Source organism: Brassica rapa, chromosome A07 (assembly GCF_000309985.2).
Source record: "Brassica rapa cultivar Chiifu-401-42 chromosome A07, CAAS_Brap_v3.01, whole genome shotgun sequence".
NCBI classification, from domain to species: domain Eukaryota; kingdom Viridiplantae; phylum Streptophyta; class Magnoliopsida; order Brassicales; family Brassicaceae; genus Brassica; species Brassica rapa.
This window is the reverse complement of record NC_024801.2, coordinates 17,483,476-17,510,561: the sequence shown is the minus strand read 5'-3', so window position 1 is coordinate 17,510,561 and position 27,086 is coordinate 17,483,476. Positions and strand designations below refer to the sequence as shown.

The following is a 27,086-nucleotide window of genomic DNA, read 5'->3' as shown; positions in this document are numbered from 1 at the left end:
TTCAGACGACTTTGCCAGAAGACTTTTAGGAAGTTCAGACGACTTCCAGACGACTTTACAGGAAGTCCAGACGACTTTTAGAAAGTCCAGACGACTTCCAGACGACTTCCAGACGACTTCCAGACGACTAACAAGTAAGTCGTCCCAGAAGTCTTCCAGATCTGAAAAACCTGCATTTTAAATCCAGATCTGAAAAACCTGCATATTCAAAAACGTTCAAATGGCTTAAAAACAGAAAAAATGAATGGAAGATTAGATAAATCTACCTTTACAGAACACACAAAAATACATATCAAAAAATAATTGATCTACCTTTAAATTAGTGGAAGATGAGTACCATCTAATTAAAAACCTGCAAAAAAAAAATAGATTAGTAACAAAGACATGAGACAAAATTGAAAAATTCATATAAAGTTTGGTGTTTTCAAGTCAAAGAGATTAGAGTGGGTTTGGAGAGTTTTAGTTTGGGAAAAAAGTAAGAACTTTATACAACAAGAAGTTACCAAATGAAGAAAAATCAGACATAAGAACTTACCAAAACGCTCAGAAAAATCCAGACAACTTCCTAGAAGTCCAGACGACTTCCTAGAAGTCCAGACGACTTCCTGGAAGTCCAGACGACTTCCTGGAAGTCCAGACGACTTCGTGGAAGTCCAGACGACTTTGTCAGAAGACTTCCAAGAAGTCCAGATGACTTCCAGACGACTTCCAGACGACTAACAGGTAAGTCGTCCCAGAAGTCTTCCAGATCTGAAAAACCTGCACATCAAATCCAGATCTGAAAAACCTGCATATCCAAAAACGTTCAAATGACTTAAAAATAGAGAAAATGAGTGGAAGATTAGATAAATCTACATTTATAGAACACACAAAAATACATATCTAAAATTAATAGATCTACCTCTAAATTAGTGGAAGATGAGTACCACTTGATTAAAAACCTGCAAAAGAGATAGATTAGTAAGAAATACATGAGACAAAACTGAAAAATTTATATAAAGTTTGGTGTTTTCAAGTCAAAGAGATTAGAGAGAGGTTGGAGAGTTTTAGAATGATGAACATTACATTTTTGTTGCAGCCATTTGAGAGGAGGAGAGAGAATGTGTAAATTTTTCTTTATATAGGGAGACAAAAAATCCAATTAGATTAAATATTTTTGACTCAGACGACTTCCTGGACGACTTACATTTCAGTCGTCTGGTGAAGAAATTAAAACAGACGACTTACATGTAAGTCGTCCAGAAGAGTTTAATATTTTTAGCGGGAAATTAAATATTTTTAGCGGGAAACTAAAATAGAAGACTTTCCAGACGACTTACAAGTAAGTCGTCTGGACGACTGAAATATACGTCGTCCGGGTAAATTATTCAACAGACGACTGAAACTTTCCAGACGACTTACAAGTAAGTCGTCTGGACGACTGAAATATACGTCGTCCGGGTAAATTATTCAACAGACGACTGAAATATAAGTCGTCCACACCCTAAACATAACCCCTAAACTTAATTATCTAATTAAACACTTCATAAAACCAAATCAAACTTGAAAAGTGTTTACTATACACAGAAATAAACACATATAAGTGAAAACTAATTTTTGAAAAAAACATTTTAGTTTTCCAAAATCTAACCCTAACAATACATACAATACTACAACATATGTTTGCCAAACTCCTAAACCAAAGTATTTCATGATTCACTACTTCCACTCATCTATCTTCAAAACAAATCAATTTTATCATATCTTAATTTATATCAGTTAAAACTGTTTATAATTACTTGATTTTTATTTTTTAAGCATCAAAATATTTTTTTACAAGATTTATAAATTATTTTTAAAGTAAACTGGTACCAGACGACTTACACTTCAGTCGTCCAGACGACTTCCAACATCTCAGACGACTCAGACGATTTACTGGGGCTATATTCGTAAAAATGGCTTCTGTTTTTTTGTTTGGTCACAAGGGGCTGAGCTGTAATTTCACTAGGCTTTTAGGTTAGTTTTGCATTTGATTCAAGTTTGAGTATAGGTTTGGGATTAAAATCAAGTTGTGGGTTAGTTTTGGCAAAAACCCCTATAATGTATTACGTATTGGAAGTCTACACTGCATGCATGCATGCGTAAATATCGTCATCAGTGATGGAATCATGGCATTGGCAGCGGCTAAACAGGATTAAGATGATGGAAGACTTTTAGACTTAAGAGTTGAAATTTGAAAGTCAACTGGATTTTTATTTGGACAAACGAGACATTTGTAGATAGCTCACGTTTTGTTATAATCCACTCACAGATTAATTCCAACTTCTAATAGGTATTTGTTTTTGCTCTCCGCATTAGCATTTGGTATTACTGACCTCTTTTTCTTTATGTATCACTATCAGCATCACTGTAATAAATAAGCTTTCAAGTAGATAGTTTACGTTTACACGAAACATATATCCAAGATTTTGTTGTCAGAAATTCGGTGATTTTGTCTCAATTGGATTTAGTACGATGCGACTCGTATTTGTTTTGGATCTAAATACAGATATTGAGAGACCTATCTACACCTTTCTCTGCTTTAAATGATGCAACAATTTTTTAAAACATTAAATTTTGTTTAGATAACTGATTTACCTTAAAATATATTTTTTTTTCAAATAAGCCATAGATATTGAATTTTAACTTTATATATGATCTATTTTATGAAAATATAACTTAAATACAATACAATAGATAAAGAGAAAAAGACTAGGATAGCACCAAACCAAGTTTTTGTTCCCAAAGTAGCACTCAAGGCTCAAAGTCACAAAAATAGGTTTCATTAAAGAGGTAAATATACACTTATACCCTTGGGTTAATTAATCCAAACCTTAGGGTTTAGAGTTAAGGGGGTGGGGTTTTGGAATTAGGGTTTAAAATTTTATAAAAAATAAATACTAAAATAAAAAATAAAAATTTATAAAACAGTTTCAAAAATTATTTTTAAACTATAAAAAGAAAATTTGAAAAAAAAAATAAAAAAAAATTCAAAATTTTTTTTTAAAAAAAATTATAAAAATTTCGAATCTGAAAACATATAATCTGAAACTATAAATTTTTTTTTAATTTTTTTAATTTTTTTATTTTTTTTTATTTTTTTATTTTTTTTTATTTTTTTATTTTTTTTTTTATTTTTTTATTTATTTTTGTTTGTTTATTTAATTTAAACCAAGGATATTAGGGACATTTTACCCTTTAATGAATGTCATTTTTGTGACTTTCTCCTTCTAGTGCTCTTTTTGTGACATAAACTTCAAAAGGTGCTATTATTGACAATTGCCCATAGATAAATGATGTGGAAGTGTTTTTATTTCAGTGGTTTGAATAAAAGTTTCCATATCATGAGTGAGTGCGCCAATTTGTAAATCAATGAAAAAAAACTTACAAAACATCTTCACCATAGTACAAAAAGTGTTGTGATGCATGAATTTAGTAAAAAAACGTTATAAAGTAGCACAATTAGACGTGAATTTTCATAAAATTAGTAAAAATTGTTGATTATAGAAATCGTCTATGCAAGATTTTTATAGTTTGTAATAACTTAATTAATAAACATTAAAACTTGATCTCGATCCAGTGGCATCGCTTATGACTTTTGATAATAGTCTGCACATGTACAAGTTTAACCTTACCGGTAAGCAGAGTGAGTGAGAGAACAGTGTTTTAAATCTATGAACATAAACGCACATACTCAGAAGGTTTGGAATTTTACTCTGAAACCCCGAAAACAACACAAGTACATAAACAATATCCATGAATCAGTTCCAATGAAACACAATCTTAAGTCTTAACAAGGGTGAGAGACAAGTCAATGACCGTGAACACTTAGAGCAGTGCTGATCCGTAGAAGACAGCTTCCGCAGGACCCGTCATGTAGATATGGTTGTCCTCCTGCCTCCACTCTATCTCCAGTGGTCCGCCCGGCAGATCCACCGTGCATTTCTGTTTCACCATGACCAATACAAAGCTCGAGGTTACATATCCCATGCAGCAAATCTCAGCTCGTGATCCCAAAAAGATTAAGAACGCATAACTCTTTACTGATAGATATAACAAAAGGAATACAAGGTTCTTTCTCCCACAAGAGATCAACTCTTGCCAAAAGATCCGGAAAGGATCCCAACACGGTGTATAACCCTTGTCCCCTCGGCTAAACCTATGATTAAGAAAACAAACTCCCTCCCCGCTACTTCACAATTCACATGTGTGAACTGTGAAGCTTATTTAAACTCAAATGTGCATACAAAAAGGAAAACCAATCAGTTTATCTAGCACAACGTCGGTTTCTCTAAACTATCATGCTTCATTTCATGTATATATTATATGGAAGACTAGGAGCTGCATACTATTGTATAATCTGATCATATTATCAAATTACGAAACTGGTATCCAGTTCTTTTAGTTCTCAAATTCGAAACTTACCCTGTTGGCTCGACCTTCAAGGACTGCTGCAACAACCAGAGCGCAAGCTCCAGTTCCACATGCCAAAGTTGCTCCTGCAGTATGTTTAAGCTTTTAAGGAAACATAGAGTGCTGATAATTTGACAGAGAAGTTAGTTTGAACGATTAGGTGACCTGCTCCGCGCTCCCAGACACGCATTTTCAAATGAGAACGTGACAAAACTTCCACAAACTCTGCAGATAAAACGCAAAGAATTGTAAGACAACCGTAAGAGATATAAACTCAAGATACGATAGAGAATTAATCTCCACAAACCTGTGTTAGTTCGAGCTGGAAACATTTCATGATGCTCAAACTTTGGACCAATCTCTTGCAAGTTTAAATCATCAACCTTCAGATTCTGGTTTGACACAAGAGTAAAATTACAAACGGTGAGAAACTCCATACGTCGAAGAATAATAAGAGTCTAGGAACGCAAACCAACGCACCGGTCCACCCTTTGTACCAAACGTGATACAGTGAGGATTGCCCATACTAACACAAGTCACATTCCAGGTGACTCCATCAACAACTAGTTCCGCCTGAACAACAGCTTCACCTTTGGTCCCAGGCAACTTGGTGGGCACATCTTGTGCTTTTAGAATCGGTATCCCCATGTCAACCTTAACCTGTTCAATCACAATCCAGTAAACAACGAGATAAAGAGCCCATCATCCAAATGATTTTACCTGTCCATCATCTTGAATTTCAGGAACAATCAGGCCAGCTCCGGTATGCATTGTAAAACTACCCAAAAAAGACATCAGAGAGATTAATAGCAAGCAAGTATGACTAATGGTCAGAACATGTTTCTGCGATACAGATAAAAAAGATACCTATGCTTCCCCTGCAAGTTCTCAAGCTCAGCAATGAACCTTGCAAAGCATCTAACTCCATTACCACACATCTACAATAACAAAACCAAAAAGCCGTTGACTTTCAAGAACTCACTCAAAAACATATCTTATCGCAAAAAAGGCCCACCTCTGGTTCACTTCCATCTGAATTGAATATCCTCATTGTGTAATCAGCACCATTGACTCCCGGCATTGCAAAGATAACTCCATCAGCACCAACACCGAAGTTCCGATCGCAGAGCTTCGCCGCCTGCTCTTGAGTGATCTTAGGTTCCGATGAGTCTCTGTTATCCACCTGACAAGAAAAGAAAAGTCTTCATCTTTTGAAACCGTGCATTGGGATTGGAACCGTGTATTGACGGAAACTAAAGTTACCAAAATGAAGTCATTGCCGAGACCGTGATACTTCACGAAATGGAGAACTTTTTTGGACTCTCTGTTCTCGAGAAAACTCGCCGGCGTTATTTTCTCGGCGGTGACGGCGTCCATTGAGGAGGAGGAGGAGGCTGCAGACACGCGAAGCCTAGCGCTCCCAACGCGATGTTCTCTCTCGATGGAACGGAGAGAAAGAGAAGAGACGGAACCTAGCTTCCTGGAGAAGGTGTTTGAGAGTAGGCGCGTTTGCGGCGCGACGGAGACGGTGTTAACGGCGGCTATCTCCATTGTTGCTTCTGACTTTTTTCTCTCTCTCTCTGTTGCAACTTACTCCTTATTGGGAGTATTTGAAGAGAACATCGTGATGTTTTGACGTTTGATGACTAAACTCTGCGTTGTCTCTTTACTTGGACATCATAAACTTCATGTCGTTTTTGTAAGTCAGATATTTTTTTTAAAGGCCCGGTAACAGAAGCCCACTGAAAACTTTGTAAAGCCCATCTCTCTCTCTCCTTCGCCGTCTCCTACCTCTTCCTTCTCTCTCTCATCATTTCGTTTCAGTCTCTGTCGCTGTCAAATATTTTCCCCTGAGATTTTTGATTCGCCAGCTACAATTGAGTGAAGATCATTCCGTATCTCCGATCTAAACTCCCGTAGATTCAATCTTTGAGAGAGATAGAGATTTACGGTTAGTTTCTTTGCTGCATTACTTTATGCTTTTTTTATAGATTATTTAGGGTTTTCGAATTTCAGAATCTAATCTCCTTAATTCGATTCGAATTCATCCACAATCATCCCTTGGGTTTTTGATTTCAGCTCAGGATTTGCAATTATAATAATAACCCATTAATGCAAAGCAGTGTGCATCGTGAGAAAGCTAGCTCGATCGCCATGATCTTGGAAACTCGGAGGAACGTTGAGTTCCCACATAGGAACGTCGATAAGCGTCCGAGGAAACGGCCTCGGTTAGCTTGGGATGCTCCTCCTCCTCTTCCTCCACCATCCTCGGTAACGACTTGTCCACATATATATCAAAAAGCTATTCTTTTACTCAATTGGGACTGCTTAAAAAGTTTCCATCTTTTTTTTTGTTTTTGTGTTTGCTCGAGCTAAGTCTTTGCATCTTCTTTTCAGGTGTTTCATCCTCCGTTGTACTATGGTCCTGAGTTTGCGAGTGGAGTAGTTCCCAGTTTTGGTTACCCAAACATGTTTTATAACGGCCTTCCTCGTCAGGGCTCTCCTCCCTGGAGACCAGATGATAAAGACGGCCACTTTTCCTTTGTGGTTGGAGACACTTTAACTCCACGATGTGAGTCTTTCGTCATCTTATCTGTTTCATCATCAACCCTATCCATGGATGGAGGTTAACTGCCCCTCTTCTGTTGTGAATGCAGATCAAATCCTCAGCAAAATGGGTGAAGGTTAGTTTACCTCTCTGGATATATGTTTTTTTCTTCTCTGTTCGGTATGGAGAAGATTAGTAATTTCATCATCAAATGGATTGTATTCTTGCAGGTACATTTGGACAAGTACTGGAATGTTTTGATGATAAACACAAAGAAGCTGTGGCGATTAAAGTTATACGGTCCGTACCCAAGTATCGTGAAGCTGCCATGATTGAAATTGACGTGCTGCAAAGGCTTTCAAGGCATGATGTTGGTGGTTCTCGGTAAGGATATTTCTTTCCTCTTTCTATAATTCGTGGTTAGTACTTTATTGCATTTTGGTATAAGCTCTTCCATTCCTTGCAGTTGTGTGCAAATACGGAATTGGTTTGACTATCGTAATCATATTTGTATTGTAAGTACTTGTTACCTTTTGTTTGATAAGTTTGAGATCAGAAGAACTTGCGGATGGGTTTAAATGGTTTCAACAGGTATTTGAGAAGCTTGGACCGAGCTTATATGACTTTCTCCGCAAAAATAGTTACCGTTCATTTCCTATTGACCTTGTTCGGGAGCTTGGCCGACAACTTTTGGAGTCTGTAGCATGTGTGTGGACTATTCTTTACCCATTCTTCTATATAGTTGTCCATTAGTGCTAAGAAATTTAATCATTTTACTTTCTGAAACTTTTTGATATAAGACTTAAGCATTAGTAGTAGTTAGTTATTCCTTAATCCAAATTGCTCCAACTGCAATGTCTTGAGATTTTTGTTTACCATACCAGTGTACTCAGACTTTGTTCATTCTTTTGACAGATATGCACGACTTGCGGCTGATTCACACAGATTTGAAGCCGGAGAACATTCTTCTGGTGTCGTCTGAATATATCAAAATACCTGATTATAAGGTGAGTATTCAATCATCTCCAAGCTAAACGCATCTAGGTTCATGGCTTATGTGATATGGATTCATGAAGGAACTTGTATAACTCAATTTGGTTGACTTTGTTTCCTTTGTGCTCATGAAAATCTAGTTTCTATCACGACCCACGAGAGACGGTTCATACTTTAAGAATCTGCCAAAGTCAAGTGCCATCAAGCTCATTGATTTTGGAAGTACAACGCTTGAACATCAAGACCATAACCATATCGTATCCACAAGGCATTACCGCGCACCAGAAGTTATCCTAGGTAAACTTTTATGACTTTTAACTATCTGTATAAATAATATTTTGTTTGCATAGCTGTCGATATTTAATATATTGAAACATTATCGCAGGGGTTGGATGGAACTATCCATGTGACCTGTGGAGTATCGGTTGCATACTTGTTGAACTTTGTTCGGTGAGTAACTTTCTCTCTTCATGTTATTCTGTACACCAGTATTCATATCTCAGCAGATGTTTCTTGTGTATGAATTCTTGCAGGGAGAGGCACTTTTCCAAACGCATGAAAACTTGGAGCATCTGGCCATGATGGAAAGGGTCCTAGGACCATTACCGCCTCATATGGTGCTGAGAGCCGAGTAAGAACAAGAAGTTCATCCAGAATGAAATTGAAAACTGTTAGTTTGTTATATCAAAATCAAAATTGTTCTTGCAGCCGGCGCTCTGACAGATACTTCAGACGAGGCGCAAAGTTAGACTGGCCTGAAGGTGCGACATCAAGAGACAGCTTAAAAGCAGTGTGGAAACTTCCCCGGTTACCGGTAAATAATTTCTCAGTAACTTCGGACTTGACATTGGCTGCTCTGCAACGTTGAAATTAGTGACACCATTGTTTTTGCAGAATCTGATAATGCAGCACGTGGATCACTCGGCGGGTGATCTGATAGATCTGTTACTAGGGCTGCTGAGATATGATCCAACGGAGAGGCTCAAGGCAAGGGAAGCACTGAACCATCCCTTCTTCACAAGAAGCCGGGAACAAAGTATTCCCTTTAACCAAAACCCTCATCCATTTTTATATAACCACAAGAACTAAAAAAAAAAAAAAAAGAAGAAACTGCAGATTAATGTTTGCATAAAAATCTGCAGTTTCTGGTTTATATCTTCATGTATAGAAATGAAAAAAAAGAGAGAAAGTCATTTCCCTTGCTTGTTTTTTCAGTCTGTTGTTGTGTTTGTTTCTTGTGTTCATCTTCCGACCACGACCAAGGTTGTCGTTCGGTGGCTGTTTGAAAAGAGTTATTACAGTTACTTTACACCTCAAAGTCAGTGTGATAGTCAGTGTGTTCATCTTGCATATTATGCAGCTTCATGATGTCTGGGTGATTGAATGCGACAACTATCAACAACTCTTTATACAAGTTGTAGTAGAGAAAGAGATCCAAACAAGTATCCGATCGAAACCTATATTAGGGCCCGTATGGATCCGTTCAGCGGGAAACTGAGGCCCACGAGAGATAAAACGGTGGCGTATTACGGATGGAAAAGCTTCATCATCTTCTTCCTCAGCTATCTCCTTACTGAATAGGGTTTTGAAGGGACAAGGTTTATCTCGATAATGGAGTCTCTGGGAAGATTACAGCCATTTCACCTTTCCTTCCCGAAACACCCATCATTTCCCCCCTTCAGACCATTAATCCGACCAAACTCCTCTTTCAAACACACTCCAATCAAAGCTTCCTCCTCCAAATCCCAAAACCCTATCACCCCTCTCCACAAGTCCACACCTTTCCGCCTCTTCAAGTCCACATGCATCACTCTAACAACCGCCGCCGCCCTCCTCTTCGTCAACCTCCGGCTCAAACCTCCGGCGATTGCAGCTCCCGTCGCGCCTCCTCCGTCAACGGAAAGCAAAGAACACATGACCTTGGAAGAAGAGGAGAGAGCGCTTGAAGAGCATTTAGCAACTCACCCTCCTGACGTAGACTCTCTTCGTTCCTTAATGGAGGTAAAGATCAGATCTCGAAAACTCACAGAAGCGGTAGAAGTAGTCGACCGTTTGATCAAACTAGAACCAGAAGAACCAGAATGGCCTGTCCTTAAAGCTAACATCTTTACATACAGTGGAGAGATAGACTCAGCTACAGCTTCATTCGAAGAGATTCTTGCTAAGGACCCTCTTCGCGTCGAAGCTTATCACGGCTTGGTCATGGCTTACTCAGATGCAGGCCTGGACTTGAAAGAGGTGGAGAGTAGAATCGAAGAAGCAATGCTGGGATGCAAGAAGGAGAATAATCACAACGATTTTCGAGATTTTAAGCTTCTTTTGGCGCAGATTCGGGTGATTGAAGGGAAGCATAGTGAAGCATTGAAGCTTTATCGAGAGCTTGTGAAAGAAGAGCCAGGAGATTTCAGACCGTATCTTTGTCAAGGAGTTATATACATGTTGCTGAAGAAGAAAGATAAAGCAGAGGAACAGTTTGATAAGTTTAGAGAACTTGTGCCTGAGAATCATCCTTACAGAGAGTATTTCATGGATAATTTGATTGCTTCCAAGCTTTTCTCAGAGAAGACGCAGCGCGAGATGGCTGGATCAGAGAGTTGATTTGTTTTGGTGGATCATATTGAGATGAATAATGTTTAGTTGATTTTGATGCTTTCTCGTAGATGTTTGTTTAGTTGGTTTTTACAAGGATCATAAGTTGAACACTTGGATTTGAATCACAATCTCCTGTGCACATGGTCTAGACGATGCTTAGATACATCATTGTTCATTATCTTGAAAATAAACAAAACTAGTTGGCAAAACTAGTTTACTTGACACATGGTCTAGATGATGCTTAGGCATTGTTCATTTGCTAGAAAAGTACTCTATGACATAAGACTAGTCACTCATTTCATCTGGGACGCTCAAATCTTCCATTGAGTGGAGAAGAGAAGCTGAGATGATGTGTGAATCCTAGACCAGAGGTTCTAACTCTTTCGTCGTCTTATTTTCTTTATGGTTGCATGTTGTTACTAGTCCATCAACACACATGTAACTTTGGGAATCATTGGAATGTTTGTTCAAACAGTATCCGAATCTCTTGTTCTAATTGGATCCAAAAACTCGAAAATAGCTAAAAATATTCAAATACCCCAAATTTAATCCAAAATCTGTCGAAACTACAAAGACATTTACCCGAATACCCGAATTGTATTTCTGAAAATATGAAATTTTACCCTAAACTTGAGACCATGACCGCAAACTTTAACCTGAAAAATATACTATAATACTCAAACATAACTAATATATACAGGAAATTTTGAGTATTTCAAATATTTGATGGGATCTTGGGTAGGACATAGACCTGAAACAAGATATGTATGTAAATTATTTTACCTAATAGGTATTTTATCTTAGACTTGGCCGAACAGAACATATAATTTTTGATCTGTTCTGATTCGGGTTTTGTGAGAGTAGAATGCTCAATCCTGTGAAAAACTAACATGTATTTAAATCATAAACTACAATGTTTCAAAATCAATGTTCTTAGTTCTTACTATCAAACCGAAACTCTAATGCTTTTATTGCTTGAATTCCTGGTTGTGGATAATGATCAGGTAATATGCCTAGAATGGCCAAGTCGTGATTTATAAATGAGTCATAAGTATGATAGAGATCTCCTTCCTCTATGAAGTTGTCATATCTGGACCACATTTTTGACAATCACAAACGATGATCTTCTTCATCTTTTTCTGTAGTTGAAGTTTATAAATGCTATGTTCAATAGCCCATGTTCGTGCTTGATTTTTTGCCTAAGTTAGGTCCCCACAATCCCATCAACCGATAGAGAAATTAGTCAAATGATTGATTCATTTGGTTGTCTGAACATTGATTGAAATGTTTCGGTTAACAAAAAACTAATTAGACAAAAACTTTTAAGTGAAGCAGGATCTGTGTTTCGGTAGTGATTAACTTAAGGGCAAAAGCCTAATACGGTGAAACCACCAGGGTTCGAATCATGGTCACTGAGAAATTAATATTTCGGCATCACCAAGGATATGAGACTGACACGAGACAATACATGACTAGTTTGGACCACTTATGTGGAGCTAGAATACCCTTATATAATTAGAAGAAGAAAAAAATTTAGGTGTATGATTTTTCATAGTATTCAACCGTAGGATTCTGTGAACAAAGTGACGTCCTCAAATTTGTTGATGTGTTATTACAACATTTATTCTCATAGAAAGGACAATCTTTATTTTTAAAAATTGTGACACAACAGCAAGTTAGATTGTAACATTTGTAACTTTACTTTTATAAATTAAACTTTTTATGAAGTATAGTAATAACTCATATCACAATTAAATTGAATAATATAATATTATTATTAATAAAATTCTAAGTAATTTACTTACAAATATATTAAAGTTTTAGGTTTGATGTTTAACAGAAAAAAAAAACAAAATTTATCCAAAAAACATTATATTTAAAAATGCAAATTTTATCAAATTTTATTAAACTTAGATAAACTCAAATTAAAATTATGTTAAATCAGATAAAATTAGAAGTGATTAATATTATCTTTTTACAAATTGATGAAGCTAGAATCGTAAAAATGATATATTATATTTTTGTTTATAGACTATCTCTAATGTATTATGCTATTTTTACTATAATAGAGATGCGTTTTGCTCTAATGTATTTCTCTAAATAGTAATCCCTACATATAAATTAAAACTAGAGGAGTGTTATTTCTTCTTTTGTAGATAGAGAAAAAAATAACACTATTTTACAGGAAAAAATAGAGCTGAAATAGAATAATTTTGTTTTTAAATGCTATTATAGAAGCAAAATATAGAAATTGGTTGGAGATACTTTTTTGTAGAAAAATTATTTTCAAACCATTATTCTTATCCTATGTCAACCACTTAATAAAATATTATTTCGTTTTATAACATGTATATATGGTCCTAACCATTGTAGATTTAGGATCTGAATGGTAACCACGGTTTTAATAATATAAGCGCTGCAAAACTAAAGTGCAGTATGGTTCAACTACGGTTTACGGGATAAATGCATATTTGATGGAAAAAGTAGAGTGATTTTGATAGAAAAGTAATGTAAAAAAAATATATTAATATGTTTAAAAATTAAATTTGTTTGCTTAGTGATAATGTCATAATATTTTTTTAAAAAATTGAAATAGAAAATCTAGTATATATATATTTGTTAATATAAATTTAAAAGAAATACCTTAGAATAGCACTAAAAAAGTTTTTGCCACAAATATAAACTTTAAGGATCAAAATGACCAAAATATTTCATTAAACAGGTAAATATACATTTATACTCTTAGAGTTAACTAATTTAAACTTGTTTAGACTCAAGGGGTGGATATTTGGGATTAAAATTTAAAATTTTATAAAATAAAAAATTAAGTTGAACAAGTAATTAATCACATTGTCGTCTTCCTCCTCTCGCCTTTTCTTCAACTTTTTCACAGTGGTTTGTTTCACTTCTACTCTGAGAGCATCTCCAATGTAAAATTCCATTTTTTCCTCCAAGATGGAGTAAAAGTGAAAATGAAGTAAAATTGCTCCAACCCTACTCTATTTCACACTCCATAATGGAGTGATGAACAAACAAAAAATAGTTTACTCCATTTATAGAATAAATTTCATTATGGAGTGAGATATGGAGTTGGGTTGGAGCATTTCTTACTCCATATTCACTTTTACTCCATTTTAGAGGAAAAAATGGAGTAGGGATGGAGATGCCCTCGTAACAAATTTAGTAGCTTGGATTTTAGTAAAACGACATACTTCTCTTTTATTGATATTAGATATTATTCGGGATGCATCTGAATCATTAAGCTGTTATTATAACAACATCAAACCACGTTAAACTCTTTTCTGTCAGACTACGACTTTACGGTAGACAATATAATCACGACACATATGTCATCTAAGCTAAAAGTATATGAGACTTCAGCGAATGACTAAACTTATAGTATATAATGTAAAACCCTTGTAATCTAAAGCGACCATTGGAGTAATGGCAACGTACCAGGCTACCACCAATGCACCAACTTAGTTACTTTCGTTTGATTATTTTAAATTTTTGATGTAAAAATATTGATTTGTAAAATATTAACCCCCCTTAGTATTCAAAGTTCAGTCTTGTAAAAAAAGGTTTAGTCTCTTCAGTGAGTAGCAAGCTAGTTGATTTGTAGTTAATTTAGAAATATTGGTATTTTTTTGTCAACTAGAAATACTAAGATTAACATATAAGTATTGGCATTCTCACTGAAAACATGGACACGACAGAAATAAATGACTGTTTAAAGATAAAAATTTTAAAAATAATTTCTATTTCAAAAACATTTTTACAGAATTTTCAGATACGATATTTTACTGCTGTTTGAAAGTAAAAAAAAAAAACAATTAAACCACACTGAAGTTTATTCTTTTAACATCAACTTCGTTTCTTGATATGAATTCAGATGCAAAAGTTGGTACAACGAGACTATAGTAACGTTAGGTAAGATCATCTGTACAAACATATACATACATAAATAAGTACAACAAATACATAAATACAACAACCCATATAAAGAAGTGAATTTAGTTACACTCTGCTCTCGATACGAAAGCCTTATTTCTTTTCTTTCTTTTTTTGAACTGAAAAAGCCTTAATTCACTGAAGAAATTCCCAAATCATTTAATATTTACGAACATTTTCTCTTGCACCGTTTCATTGCTTCTTTTATACACCGATTCTTCTCTTCTTTGTTAGCTTGATATTCTTGGATTTTAGATCGGCGGAAAAATATATCACTAGAAACTGGAGAAATATAATCGTTGGAAGAAACACATCACTATAAACCCATAACTGCCGTTAGAGACGTTTATGAGTAAAGCGATTAGGAATTTCAAAGTATATAATGTAATAGATTTCCTTTATCCACTTTTCACATATTTTGCTAAAATTTATTCTCATGCCATTAACTTGATTTGTAAAGATTCTAGCATAATAGTTACATACAACAAAATCTAACAAGATTCTGAGTGTTCGAAAAGAACAGATTATGTTTGTCACATTTAGCAGATTATGTTTGTCTTGTTCTTTTCATGGAGGATGGACGTTTGACATTAATAAGCAAAGACAAATTCCGTGACATGACAGATATAAAAATGTTATCTATTTACAGTAAACGTAATCGAAAATTACTAAAATGTTATTTTAATGTGAATCTCATCAAAACTCTAGTCCTATATTTTTTTTTTGCCAAGTCATATATCTTTTGTTTTGATTAACAATTTTTCTTTGGAGTATATGGTTCAGTTTATTTCTTACCTTACTATATTTTCTAGCTGACCCTAACTAACATGATCGAAAGCATTAACCGCTATAATAGTGTTAACGATCAGCGATTATCACATAGGTCAAGGAATCTGCTTTACTTTTCTTTTTCTTGTCTTTTTTTTTACAGTTTTTCTTGTTACCGTTTAATTTTAATTACTTTTTCTAGGCCTGAAAACTTTTTCATAATTAGATATTACGACTTGCTTACATACTATTTAAGATGGATTATTTACTGCGATACTTTATTGACTTGCGAGTACTGGTTTACTAACAGAATCTTAGGTTTTCCATGCAGCTGAGCTGTTCTTAGGTTACACCCTAAACATTGATTTTTATCAACAACGTTTTCTCAAAACAGTCAATAAATTATACTATGACAGATTCTGAACTTTTTTATTTTATACTTGTTTTACGAATATTTTGACGAACTTATAGAATAGATGGCCAAGTTTTTTACGAAGAAACCGTTTTGTTTTCTTTACTTAACAAGATAAATACCAATTCAATCCTTTCTTGCAGCTTTGGAAACATTCCAAATTAGTGCAGTGGTACCTTTACACAAAAGTTAGAAAACGCATGTTATTTCGAATTACCAAATTAAAAAAAATTCCAGTTTCCTTTTTCAAAAAAAAAAAACTTCAGTTTTTATTGATTGTAAAAATAACAATCATAAAAGTAATGATTACGTGTGTAGGCTAGGCACATAGGCAATATATCATCTATACCATAAATCAAGGGAGATATGTGAATAAAACGAAAGTTAAAGATTCATCTGCTTTCAAATTTGTTCTTTTCCGTCTGATTTTGAATATATATTTTCATACATATGTATAAAATTAGTATTCTTCTCTATTTTTGAATATATATTTTCATACATAAGAGATCAGCAGAAATAATTTTGTCAGTGTTAGTTCTGAAACAGTAAACCCAGTTAATGAATGCATAGTGAATGTGCTACTTGTAACAATTTGCAATTAAATCATTAGGATGAAACACCAATACTATAGTAGTTAATTTATAATCTAACCGATACGAAGTAACTTTAACGGCTTCTTTCTGGGAAAATGTTTCAGTCATTAAACCTATTTTGAGCAATGTGTCGGATTAATTACCTGGATAGCGAAGGCTGCAAGGATCTTTGTCGTTTTCTAGCTATTCATATTTGGCGAGCTCAAGAACTACTTCCTTAATTTGTCAAAGTTTATAAGTTTAAACTTTTCCTGTAAGCACATACTAGTATAGTATTTAAGAAGACTTCTAGGTACATGACTTGGATTAGAGGTAATATAAACGTTAATACTATAAAATATCTTTGCTTAAAGTAGGAATCGAATTTTCAGTTGAGCTTTAACAAACTACGTAGTTTTCTACTCTATAACTAGTGCACAACTACAATTATGCTACATATAATTGACATGTTAGAGGACAACAAAATCTATCTTATGAATTCGAGTGAAAACATCTTAAACTATTTTTTTAACTAAAGAAGAAAAAATGTTGTCCGACTTTAGCAAAGTTAAAATAGATAAATTTCGATTCAGTTCAACTTATAATCCCAATAAATAGAGTATATATTGGAACCAATCCTTTTTTATGACTCTAATTAATAAGGCTGATAAGTTTCTGAAAGGATGATATGTGATCAGGGCTACTAAATTAAAAGGCTAAACAAAAGCGATGCGTGTAAAATGAATACTCTGGCTCAACATGCAAGAATGTTTTTAAGCAAAAAAAAAAACATGCAAGAATGTCTCGCCAATAAGCCTTATCCTTTTTTCGTACGTTTATTTTCCTCCTCTTTTTTTTCACAAAGTCGACAACTAACTTATAATGTAAATATGCAATAAAGAAGGAAATGTAGGAAACAACCTTTTTAAATTACGTAAACCGGTTCACCTAAAGAAGTTATTATATTTCAGAAAACATTGTATCCTTTTAGTGAAAGCAAAATATAAAAAGATTCAGGACATAAACAAACACCAAACTTGAGTTTAGTAGTAGTGTTTTTTTTGGGTTAAATAATTCACCAATGTGTTGATAGTTGTATTAAAAAAATAAAAAATAAAAGGAGGGTGCGACAAAAGAGAGGAAGAAACAGAATGGAGAGGAGAGACAAGTGGCAGTAAATTACGGATGCACAGAACTCAGTAAGTTAGACCATCATTATCGCAGGTTTTTAAGGGGGGTTTTAAACAAATTACAGCATTTAATTAAATGAAAACTAAATTAAAATGCAGTTACCGATCCTTATTCTGAACTTTTTGAGATCGATCCTTAGCTTAAAAGAGAGCACACCTGTCAGCATGTGAGCAAACCTCAAATTATTATTTTTTCTCTCTCTTTTCTCGAGTCTTCTTCTTCTCTCTTTGTTTTGTCCAACGACAATGGCGATCAATCGGTTGATCAACTCTACCTCCCTTCTCTCCCACCATTGACGCCGCCGCCGTAGGAAAGGAGCTCTCTTTGGGCGGAGACTCCATCGTCAAAGACTCAACGGATGGCTCAACGACGACATTAAGGTGGATTCTTCGTTGCCGTCCCGACCTACCTATAAACCTCCTACAAAAACTCTTTCGTCTAAGACAGGTCCGTGTCACTTCAGCTAAAGAGATTGTATTTTGTAGATTCAATCGAACTGTGAAAGTTACAAGATAAGTGATTTGTAAATGTGATTCAGGTTAGAAGAGAAATGCCTATGAGCTGCGATGGTGATGATTGCTTGAAGGTGCCAGCCAAGGAGTCATTGAAAGGGTAAGTCTTCTTCTAGTCATCTCTTGGTTAGGATAAGAACTGTTTTTTTTAGGAACTGATGGTACTGATTGTTTGAAGGTGGCAGCCAAGGAGTCATTGAATGTAGGAGATAGAATTTACCTTCCTTTATCTGTAGGCAATGATGCGCCGCCTCCTGCTAAGAAAGCAATTTATGGAAGTGACAGAGCAAAGCTTAGACCCTGCTTGTACCAAACCAACTGTGGATTTCACAATGGGCGGTAAGCCACCATGCTCTCCACATGAGAATTAGTAGATGAAATGTATTCGGTCAAGGGACTCTCTCTTTAGCTTCTTAACTGCTATTTGCTAAGTTGGTTTATAGTGGATTGTATGAGCAGATCACTCAAAGTAGTTGCAAGCTGCGTTTTTTTATTAATGTAGCTTATAAATATAATTGACTGATTTGTTCGACCTCTTTTTTTTTAATGGTTTGATGTCTCGCCTGCTCATGTATCTATAATTGACTGATTTGTGAAATGGAGTTCTCCTTCTTGTTGTTGCTCGTTTAAGTTATCCTGTTGTTGTTCTGTTAAGTTAACAACGTATGGCTTGGTCTTGTTTTTGTTGTTCTGTTATAAGCAAACGTTGTCTTGTTGTTTTCTGTCACAGATTTGTGTCTTGTTGTTTTGTGTCTTAAGGTGATTGTGTGATTTGAGCAAAATAATACCTCGTAATGTGTTTTGTATAAATAAGCTTTTGTTCTTTCTCTTCATTCTCATGTTCTTTTTTTCTTTATAACTTGAAGCTCTCTCAACTTTCAAGTTCCTTCTCCTCCTTCTTACCATACAAAACGAGTAAACACATTTTACTCAAAACAAGTTCACTTTCTCTTCTTCTCTTGATCACAAATTTTATTCACAAAACAATCAAAAACATTTTCTATATGGCACTTTTTTTTTAAAAACCTTAATTAAGAAACCCCCAATAAAGCATAAAATTTATAAGTTTCTTAACTATATTTCTTAACTAACTTTTATTATTAAATAATTTATTAAGAAACCCAAATGGGGTTATAGGGATAATGATGCTCTTAGTATAGTACCAAACACGCACCATTCACACCTTCCCTTTTATTTATTACTATAATAATAATAATAATATTTAATTTAAATGTTGTTTTAATTTGTCCTCTCATTTTAACATTTTTGAACTTTCAAATTACGAAGGAAGCCTCCACTTCTTCTTCCTCTTCCTCTCTCACTTTCTTTCTGCAATCATTTGATTTTTTCTAGGATTCATTCGATCTCCCTCTTGTCATTGAGACTCGCTTGCATTCTCTTACTCTAAACTTTCTTCAATTACCGGATCTAGATTCAACGTCTCTTCGTGTTTCAACACAAGCTAGCTCCGCGAAATGATTTGGAGTGAGTGAAAGATGAGCAGATATAGATTCTCTGAGCACAGTTCCAGAGATCGTTTAGCTTCGCCACTGCCCACTTCTCCTCAAGGTTTCTCTCTCTCTCTCCCTCTCTCATTTCGTGTTTTCTTAGTTGACGAGAAAACGCAAAAACGCACCGATTTGATTTGATTTTTTTTTTTGTTTTGAGATTTTATTTTCTAGAAACCAAACATAGCATCTAGTACTTGGTTTTGTTTGGTTACTTCTTCGGGTTGTTCGATTTATTTTTATTTTTTGTTTGAGAAACCAAACATAGCATCTAAGACTTAGTTTTGTTTGGTTGGTCGGTTCTGAATGAAGGTTATCACTGCCGTAATTGGTTCCAGAAGTTAATTGCTGTAGAGATGAATACAAAAGCATTGGTAAATTTATTTTCTTGTGGAAAACTACAGTTAAAGCAGTGTGGTTAGAGAAGATGAGATTAGCTGCTTTTATGATAAAGTAAAGTAGAAGAAAAAGAAAAAAAAATCTTAGGGAAAAGTTTGTTGGGTAGCCTCTCTCATGATTTGGTTTGTTTTTGTGTTAAAAAATTCAATACTTTCAACAGTGGTTGGTTATGATTCTAATTTTACATGTAAATGACTATTAATGAGTGCACTTAACCTCACTGCTTAATTATTGCTTTTATGTTCTTCACCACCCCCACATTTGGTGCTTGACATTACTCTTTTTGTCTCCCAAATTTTCTTTTCTTTTTAGTTTCTTCCCTTGTAATGTTAATTTCATCATCATTTATCAACACTTAAAAGTCATCTCATTAGCGAGTTCATTTTCTTTCAGGAAAGAAACAGACTCACAAACTCAAGTCTCCAAGATCATCATCTCCTCAGTTTCATTCTTTCCACTTTGAGAAAGCTCTAACTGAAAACAAGGTATGTATACTCTTTAAGATTATATGTAGTAGCATTGAGAGATGGAGATGTTTTGGTTCCGCTTGTTGTTTGAAAGTGACTTCTTCCTCCTCATATTGTAGCTGCATCAAGATTCTGCTCATCAAACCAAAACTGGATTACCAATGAAAAGCTTGCTAGCTCAAGAAATGTCAAAGCAGACAGAACCTAAAAGGAGATCACCGAGCATTATAGCCAGACTGATGGGACTCGACGTTTTGCCCCCTCAGAGCTCTTCCCACAGGCAACAAAAGCCTGTGGAGAATCAGCAAGGCAGTTCTTGTGATGGTAATAAGTCTCTGGCAAGAAGGAGCTCAAAGGAGGAGCAAAAGTTTAAAGATGTTTTCGAGGTTTTGGATGCAAAGAGGGCAGAGGGGAATGGAAACTTATATCACCAGGGGAGGGTGAAAGCTGCTAATCTCACTCAGGCAGAGATGGCTTTTATAAGGCAGAAGTTCATGGAGGCTAAGCGTTTATCAACGGATGAGAAGCTTCGTCATTCTAAAGAGTTTAATGATGCGCTTGAGGCTCTGGACTCTAACAAGGACCTCTTACTGAAGTTTCTCCAGCAACCAGATTCTTTATTCACTAAACATCTGCATGATCTTCAAACCACACCTCACAAGCCACATTACAGTCAACCAGATAAGAAGCCTCATCGGCATGGTGGTGGTTCTCATACTAGGCATGCTTCTTATGACACACTTGACTTACCAAATGTGGAGCTGAGAAAGAGAAGTGAGCTGCAGCCAACCAATATTGTTGTTCTGAAACCTAACCTCGGTGAGCCACGTTATGCTGGTAGAGCTTTTGCATCGCCAAGCTCTTCTTCCGATGAGTTCAGAGCAGATCGTAGGCTTCTTCCATGCACCATTAATCATGTCAGGCAGAAAAGTAATGAAGACAACGGCCTTTCAAGACGGAGTTCTAGAGATTCTGGAGAATATTCTAAAATAATGTCTAGGCAAAGGAAGGGGAGCTGTAGTAGTGCAATGAGCTTTGAGGCTTCAGGATTCAGAGGATACGCAGGTGATGAAAGCTCATCAGGGAGTGATTCCGCAAGTGAATCAGAGCTAGTGCCAGTAACTTCAAGAACAAGAACCGCCTTTAACCGCAAGAACTACCATAGATCTTTGCCTTCCAAGTCATCATCATCAACAACATCATCTGTGAGCAGGGAAGCCAAGAGGAGACTCTCAGAGAGATGGAAGATGACACACAAGTACGAGCAAGAGATAGAAATTAGTAGAAGCGGCACATTAGCTGAGATGCTTGCAACTTCAGATAGGGAGGCAAGGCCAGCAAGTTTTAACGGACTCAGTTTTGAAGAAGGGATTAGTAAAAGAGTTGAGAGCAATGCTCAGTTGTCTGAATCGCCAGAACCGGTTGGAATAAGTAGTAGAGATGGTTGGAAAGGATCATCTTCAAGAAGTTTTTCAAAATCCAAAACCATCATGAACCAGGAAAGCACTTATGGTTACACAATAGTGCTTCCTAAGGAGTTAATTAGTAGAGATGGATTAGTGAAGGGGAGCTCTTCTCAGTCTTTCATGTCAACCAAATCATCTAGACATGGTAGTAATAAATCTCATTCATCAAACAATAGTTCGCCAGAGGTCAACAGGAGCCCAAGTTTAACCAAGTTTCTTTATATGAACCACGAGATTCATCAAAAGGGGAAGCTCTCTTCTTCTAAAGCAGGTTGCAGTTTCTCAGTAGATGCAGATTCAGACACTGAGGATAGTTCAGCGACGGATGATATTAAGACGGCATTGTCTTCCGAAGCTCCAGATTTGTCAACTGTCACTTTGTTAACTGACCCTGTAAGTGAACGTCATGTTTCAAGATCATGGATACATGTTTGTTATAACACGTAACTAACTGTTCAGTGTTGTTCTAGGATGTCTCAAGGATGGCAACTGAGGATGTAAATCATTCTTCGGTTCCTGAACAACAGTCTCGTGAAAGCTCAAAGGAAGGAGATCAACCAAGTCCAGTTTCAGTTCTAGAAGCTTCTTTCGATGATGATGATGTTTCATCGAGTTCGGAATGCTTTGAGAGTGTTAGCGCTGATCTCCAAGGTAGTCAACTAATGCTTGTCACTTTATTGATTGATGTGGTGCAACTGCAACCAGCGCTAGTCTTATTCATTAATTCATCAATGTTTGACGTGTTAACCGTTATCTCTATGCTCCAGGACTCAGGATGCAACTACAGCTCCTCAAACTAGAGTCAGCTACTTACAATGAAGGTGGAATGCTTATTTCGAGTGATGAAGACAAAGAACAAGAGGAGTCGTCAAATATAACTGATGAGATTGTGATCAGCCAAGAGGACTGGAAGTCACTATACTTAGCTGATCTCCTAGATAACTCCAAGTTGAGCAACGCAGGCCACAACACTGTCATGGAAACACCTGTGGATCCATCCTTGTTTCAGGATCTTGAGAAGAAGTACTCCAGCTTGAAAACCTCAACCCGGTTAGAAAGAAAGTTTCTATTTGATCAGATCAGCAGAGAGCTAATGCAGATACTAAAGCAGTTTCCGGATCCACACCCTTGGGTTAAACCCACAAGGGTTTGCCAGAAATGGGATGTGAACAAGATAGAAGAGACTCTGCTCGATTTGGTGACAAGAAAAGAGGAGAAACCAAGGAAAGATGATGTGGAGAAGAGGGAGTTTGAGTGGCTGAGTTTGGAAGATGACATTGAAATCATAGGTAGAGATATTGAGAAAATGCTGACAGATGAACTCATAGCAGAGCTTGTAGTAGATGCAATCTTCTAGAATGTTAAATATTATCTCTATTTTGCATACTGTTTCAAAAAAAAAAAAAGACAAATGTAATATGTAATGATAGTTTCATCACATTAGGTAATGAATAAACAAGCATCAATCATCATCTGGAAGTTTTGGTCTTTCTTAATGAACAATGAAAATGAAGTAGGTTAAGTCTAAACCTTTACCATTGATTTGATTCAAACAAATGGGAGAAAGAGAAATAGAAATACAATAATGAGTGTGGTTTTTAGTTTTCAAGAGTTGCCCTTGGGAGTGATGATGGAGGTGGAGGAGGTGGTGTCCAGAATTGGGCATTTTTGACCTTTGAGAGGCAGCCTAGTACTTCCAAGGGAGTGACGTCTCCAGTCACAGTTACCTTCTTTGATGCAAAATCTATGCTGAAAGATGTCACACCTACGTATTGCCAAAAACTATAATAATTAAGCAACGGTACTTATATTTATAGAGTTTTACGGACTGAGGATTAAATGATCAAATACTATATAGTAACCACTTCAATTTTGGGGGTCAAGACGAATGTTTCTTCTCTAAGTGATACTTAAACCGGTTCCAAGAGATGTGCATCTCCCATGTGGGTTACAAGTGTACGTACAAGTCATGTATCCTCCAATCTAAGACTAAAACCAAAACTAGCTTGCTTATAGTTTGGTAGATCTATTATACTAAAAGACAAGACTTCGCTAAGTAAAGTATGCATATTTGCTGATAACAAAAAGCAAGAAAAAAAAAAGAGACTGACCTTGCATTCTAGATAAATGTTTCTTCACTTTGCCTTGACAGCCTCTGCAATGACAGTGAAGAGACACTCTAAGAACAACCACCTACATCCAAAAAGACAAAACCAACCCTCATGTCTCTCTTTTTCTTACATTCATACCACTCATTGTACAGTAAACGACAAACTTTACTTTACTTGCCTGGTCTGAACCAGAAGAAGTCTTCTTCTTATCTTCGTCGGCAGCACCAGTGCCTCTCTTCGCCAAAGAAGGTTCACCCTCCTCCGTTACAACCGTATCCTTACCCGAAGAAACCGGTTCGGATCCAAGAAGATACCTAGTAGAACCAGGAGGTGTGCTTTCAGTAACGTCACACGCAGGTCCCGCAACACATCCAAAACTCTTCCTCGCTAAGCTGATGTTATCACTGAGCTTCAGCAACGACCCTGAAGTGCTCTTTCTTCCTTTCTCCACCACCTGAATCATCTTCCCTTCACCGGAGGTGGAGGGTATCCTCGTAACTTTCGAAAGCTGACGGTATGGTGCAATGTAGTCGTCGCCGGAAGAGCAAGGTGCCGTGAAAGATCTCCGACCATCTTTGATAATGGGATTATGACGGTCGATGGCTCGAGCTGCAACGCTCCGTTCGTCATGGCTAGCGGTAGCCGTCGATGCTTGCGATGCACAAAACATATTGGATAGAAACTTAGCAGAAGCAAAAGCTCATTAATATATAGAAACAGACATATTACGTTATAAATGTATGTGTGTGTAATTGATAACTAGTTTTTGACCCGCACGCCCGTGCGGGTGTATTTTTTAAAAAAATATGATGCTATTTGATTTTTGTGTCACTATTTAGGATTGGGCAAAAAACTCGAATTCAAAGAATTGAACCGATCCCAATCCGAATAAGTAGTACTAAATCTGAACCGAAATTGATTAAATATCCGAATTATTCAAAATTTTGGTTTTTGAAGAACTGAAATCTAATCCGATCCGATCCGAACCGAAGTATTTTGGGTATCCAAAATAGATTTATATACTTATATATATTAATTATTTTTAGATTTAATATATATAAAAATATCCAGAATATATATGATGTAAATATATACAAACAATCAAACGTAAATACTTTAATATATGATGTAAATTTTTAAGTTCGCTTAAATGCTTGAAAATATGATGTAAACTTCTAAGTTCGCTTAAATACTTATATATATGATGTAAACTTTTAAGTTCGCTTAAATGCTTGAAAATATATACAAATAATCAAACGTAAATATCTTAAATAGTTAAAATATACTCAAAACTCCAAAAATACTTAAATAATTATTAATTCTCTATCAAAATATTTAAACCAAACCTATTTAAATTGGTTATCCAAATCCGAACCAAATCCTTAAAGATCTGAACTTAACACGAAATCCCAAAAAGACCCGAAAACGAACCCGAACGCCCACCCCTAATCACTATTATATATATATATATATCCTATATATGTCATCGTAGGTTACAAAATATGTGTTATCATATAATTAATCGTATTTTATCTATACCATCAAATATGTTTTCTTATAATTAATAATATTTTATACGTACAATCATATAAATAATCACATATATTATATTTTAAAATTTAATGTGAAATATAAAAACCATAATTTAAGTTGGTGTTTGAAATTGAGCTTTGTATTGTATTTTTCTTATATATATTGAAAACATTTTTATAATAGTTATTAGAAAATATGTTAGTAAAAATCAAATTTTGAATATATATATATATATATGAATAAATTTAATGAATATATTATTTTGCCAATTATTTTGATATAAATCAATTTTAAATTATTATTTTGATTTGAATATGTTATATATCAAATAACATAGACCCATTACTTTTTAATATAATGTAATAGATTTCTAATTTTTAGTAGTATATAAGCCCATTATTTTTTTTCCTAACTTACTACTATCCATGTTTCCAAACAATACTTTTTTTTTTAATTACTATCCATATTACCAAACAATCTCAATGTGTACTTCAACTTTAATAATATAGATGCGTCAGTGTGTCACATGAGTGTAAGGTCAGAGTAACAAAGAGTTGAGTAGAAAGGCTCTTGTATTGTCCACATAAAAACACACATTAGAAGTTGAAATGTCACTATTAACTATTTATGTACTACATTACATTTATTATCTCTTGGATATATTCAAATGTTTTTTTTTGCGTATTTAATTCGACCGATCAGTCTTTGTTCAGAAGAGGTAAAACGAAGATAGAGAAAGGAGTATAAATGAAAGACTTTAAATACAAGTTTCAAATTTTAGCTAGCTTAAGGTAAAAAGTTAATGCATATGGGAAATTATAAAGCTATTGATTCCAATAAACACTCATAGTGGAAACAACTGATATAGGGCTGGTATTTAATCCGTTAAATTTGATACAATTCGTTATTCGTTTCGATTCAATCCAAAAATCAGGATATTCTTCGTAGCAAAGCAAATATTAAAAATCGATATCTGTTAAAAACGAAGCAAATCACAAATACCAAAAAATTCAGGGTCGGATATCCGCTCCGCTCCGTTTCTAAGACAAATCAAAATATATCTACAATTAAATATAGAGTTGTAAATGTTCAATTTATATAATTATTATTTTAACATATAATTTAATACTTTCATTTATAAAATTACTTATAAAGGTAATAAATTAAGAAATAAATATAAAGTATTTATAAAGGCTACAAATTTTCTAAATTTTTATGTTTTATAAAAAAATTAATTAATTCTAAAAACTTTATGGAACATATATTTTATTGCATGTTTGATACTACTGTCTACTGCAATGGAAGATGCGCGCCAGCTTGCAAAGGAGCTTAAGAAACTTGAGAGAGGATCAGGGGGACGAAGCATTTGGGGAGTAGTGAGCAGAGTGTGGGTTGAGTTGCTTTACTATGCAGCAAATCACTGTGAGTCTAAACAACACGCCGCTCACCTTAGTAAAGGTGGCGAGATTGTAAGCTTTGTTTGGCTCTTAATGGCTCATATGGGACCTGGTAAGCATCACCGAGCCTGACTCTTGTTCATTAACTATTTGCATTCGAAATTAAACATTTTTCCACTTTCAAACCACTGCTCAGTTTTAACTTTTTATTTTCAATCATTAGTGAACAAAATGT

At 35.2% G+C, this 27,086-nt stretch overlaps 5 protein-coding genes across 9 annotated transcripts; 3 read left to right on the top strand and 2 right to left on the bottom strand.

The window, feature by feature from the left end:
* Positions 1 to 3,669: 3,669 nt before the first annotated feature.
* LOC103829942 (diaminopimelate epimerase, chloroplastic) lies at positions 3,670 to 6,038 on the bottom strand. The gene is made up of 9 exons (XM_009105625.2): positions 5,695 to 6,038; positions 5,447 to 5,614; positions 5,299 to 5,369; positions 5,152 to 5,209; positions 4,912 to 5,091; positions 4,739 to 4,823; positions 4,597 to 4,656; positions 4,444 to 4,517; positions 3,670 to 3,963 (listed from the first exon to the last, which is right to left on the bottom strand). The coding sequence occupies exons 1-9, from the start codon at positions 5,980 to 5,982 to the stop codon at positions 3,847 to 3,849; spliced, it is 1,101 nt and encodes a 366-aa protein (XP_009103873.1). The 5' UTR covers positions 5,983 to 6,038; the 3' UTR covers positions 3,670 to 3,846.
* Positions 6,039 to 6,181: 143 nt separating this feature from the next.
* Positions 6,182 to 9,281, top strand: LOC103829941 (serine/threonine-protein kinase AFC1). Of its 3 annotated transcripts, none has more exons than XM_009105623.3 (13): positions 6,182 to 6,382; positions 6,511 to 6,702; positions 6,829 to 7,003; positions 7,089 to 7,115; positions 7,210 to 7,363; positions 7,446 to 7,494; positions 7,571 to 7,685; positions 7,895 to 7,986; positions 8,113 to 8,269; positions 8,358 to 8,422; positions 8,506 to 8,603; positions 8,681 to 8,786; positions 8,867 to 9,281. In XM_009105623.3, the coding sequence occupies exons 2-13, from the start codon at positions 6,544 to 6,546 to the stop codon at positions 9,059 to 9,061; spliced, it is 1,392 nt and encodes a 463-aa protein (XP_009103871.1). In that variant the 5' UTR covers positions 6,182 to 6,382; positions 6,511 to 6,543; the 3' UTR covers positions 9,062 to 9,281. The 3 variants fall into 3 exon arrangements, with proteins under 3 accessions (XP_009103871.1, XP_009103872.1, XP_033130948.1); XM_009105624.3 differs by having other exon boundaries at positions 6,196 to 6,382; positions 6,555 to 6,702; positions 8,867 to 9,184; XM_033275057.1 differs by lacking the exons at positions 6,182 to 6,382; positions 6,511 to 6,702; positions 7,446 to 7,494; positions 7,571 to 7,685 and having other exon boundaries at positions 8,867 to 9,184.
* Positions 9,282 to 9,342: 61 nt separating this feature from the next.
* LOC103829939 (protein SLOW GREEN 1, chloroplastic) lies at positions 9,343 to 10,712 on the top strand. The gene has a single exon (XM_009105622.3). The coding sequence runs from the start codon at positions 9,584 to 9,586 to the stop codon at positions 10,568 to 10,570; it is 987 nt and encodes a 328-aa protein (XP_009103870.1). The 5' UTR covers positions 9,343 to 9,583; the 3' UTR covers positions 10,571 to 10,712.
* An 8,451-nt stretch (positions 10,713 to 19,163) lies between these two features.
* Positions 19,164 to 23,239, top strand: LOC103829936. 2 transcript variants are annotated; one of them, XM_033274296.1, is made up of 6 exons: positions 19,164 to 19,539; positions 20,271 to 20,313; positions 20,350 to 20,362; positions 20,464 to 22,203; positions 22,281 to 22,461; positions 22,578 to 23,239. In XM_033274296.1, the coding sequence occupies exons 1-6, from the start codon at positions 19,467 to 19,469 to the stop codon at positions 23,165 to 23,167; spliced, it is 2,640 nt and encodes an 879-aa protein (XP_033130187.1). In that variant the 5' UTR covers positions 19,164 to 19,466; the 3' UTR covers positions 23,168 to 23,239. The 2 variants fall into 2 exon arrangements, with proteins under 2 accessions (XP_033130187.1, XP_009103867.1); XM_009105619.3 differs by having other exon boundaries at positions 19,174 to 19,539; positions 20,271 to 20,362.
* Positions 23,225 to 26,161, bottom strand: LOC103829937 (protein SODIUM POTASSIUM ROOT DEFECTIVE 3). Of its 2 annotated transcripts, none has more exons than XM_009105621.3 (4): positions 25,965 to 26,161; positions 24,100 to 24,680; positions 23,922 to 24,003; positions 23,225 to 23,575 (listed from the first exon to the last, which is right to left on the bottom strand). In XM_009105621.3, exons 2-4 carry the CDS (start codon positions 24,589 to 24,591, stop codon positions 23,409 to 23,411), a joined length of 741 nt encoding a protein of 246 aa, XP_009103869.2. In that variant the 5' UTR covers positions 24,592 to 24,680; positions 25,965 to 26,161; the 3' UTR covers positions 23,225 to 23,408. The 2 variants fall into 2 exon arrangements, with proteins under 2 accessions (XP_009103869.2, XP_009103868.2); XM_009105620.3 differs by having other exon boundaries at positions 23,277 to 23,575; positions 24,091 to 24,680.
* Positions 26,162 to 27,086: the final 925 nt, after the last annotated feature.

Bases quoted from the DNA above. Each gene is read 5' to 3' on its own strand.
- LOC103829939 (XM_009105622.3), top strand. From the start codon at position 9,584: ATGGAGTCTCTGGGAAGATTACAGCCATTTCACCTTTCCTTCCCGAAA.
- LOC103829942 (XM_009105625.2), bottom strand. From the start codon at position 5,982: ATGGAGATAGCCGCCGTTAACACCGTCTCCGTCGCGCCGCAAACGCGC. The intron at 5,210-5,298 runs GTATCTTTTTTA...TTTTTTGGGTAG, and splicing joins AACTTGCAGGGGAAGCATAG to TTTTACAATGCATACCGGAG. The intron at 4,657-4,738 runs GTTTGTGGAGAT...TTTTATCTGCAG, and splicing joins TCCAGCTCGAACTAACACAG to AGTTTGTGGAAGTTTTGTCA.
- LOC103829941 (XM_009105623.3), top strand. From the start codon at position 6,544: ATGCAAAGCAGTGTGCATCGTGAGAAAGCTAGCTCGATCGCCATGATC. The intron at 7,116-7,209 runs GTTAGTTTACCT...GTATTCTTGCAG, and splicing joins CCTCAGCAAAATGGGTGAAG to GTACATTTGGACAAGTACTG. The intron at 8,423-8,505 runs GTGAGTAACTTT...GAATTCTTGCAG, and splicing joins TACTTGTTGAACTTTGTTCG to GGAGAGGCACTTTTCCAAAC.
- LOC103829936 (XM_009105619.3), top strand. From the start codon at position 19,467: ATGAGCAGATATAGATTCTCTGAGCACAGTTCCAGAGATCGTTTAGCT. The intron at 19,540-20,270 runs GTTTCTCTCTCT...ATTTTCTTTCAG, and splicing joins ACTGCCCACTTCTCCTCAAG to GAAAGAAACAGACTCACAAA. The intron at 22,462-22,577 runs GTAGTCAACTAA...TCTATGCTCCAG, and splicing joins TGTTAGCGCTGATCTCCAAG to GACTCAGGATGCAACTACAG.
- LOC103829937 (XM_009105620.3), bottom strand. From the start codon at position 24,591: ATGTTTTGTGCATCGCAAGCATCGACGGCTACCGCTAGCCATGACGAA. The intron at 24,004-24,090 runs GTAAAGTTTGTC...TTTTGGATGTAG, and splicing joins GTTCAGACCAGGCAAGTAAA to GTGGTTGTTCTTAGAGTGTC. The intron at 23,576-23,921 runs GTCAGTCTCTTT...GGCAATACGTAG, and splicing joins ACATTTATCTAGAATGCAAG to GTGTGACATCTTTCAGCATA.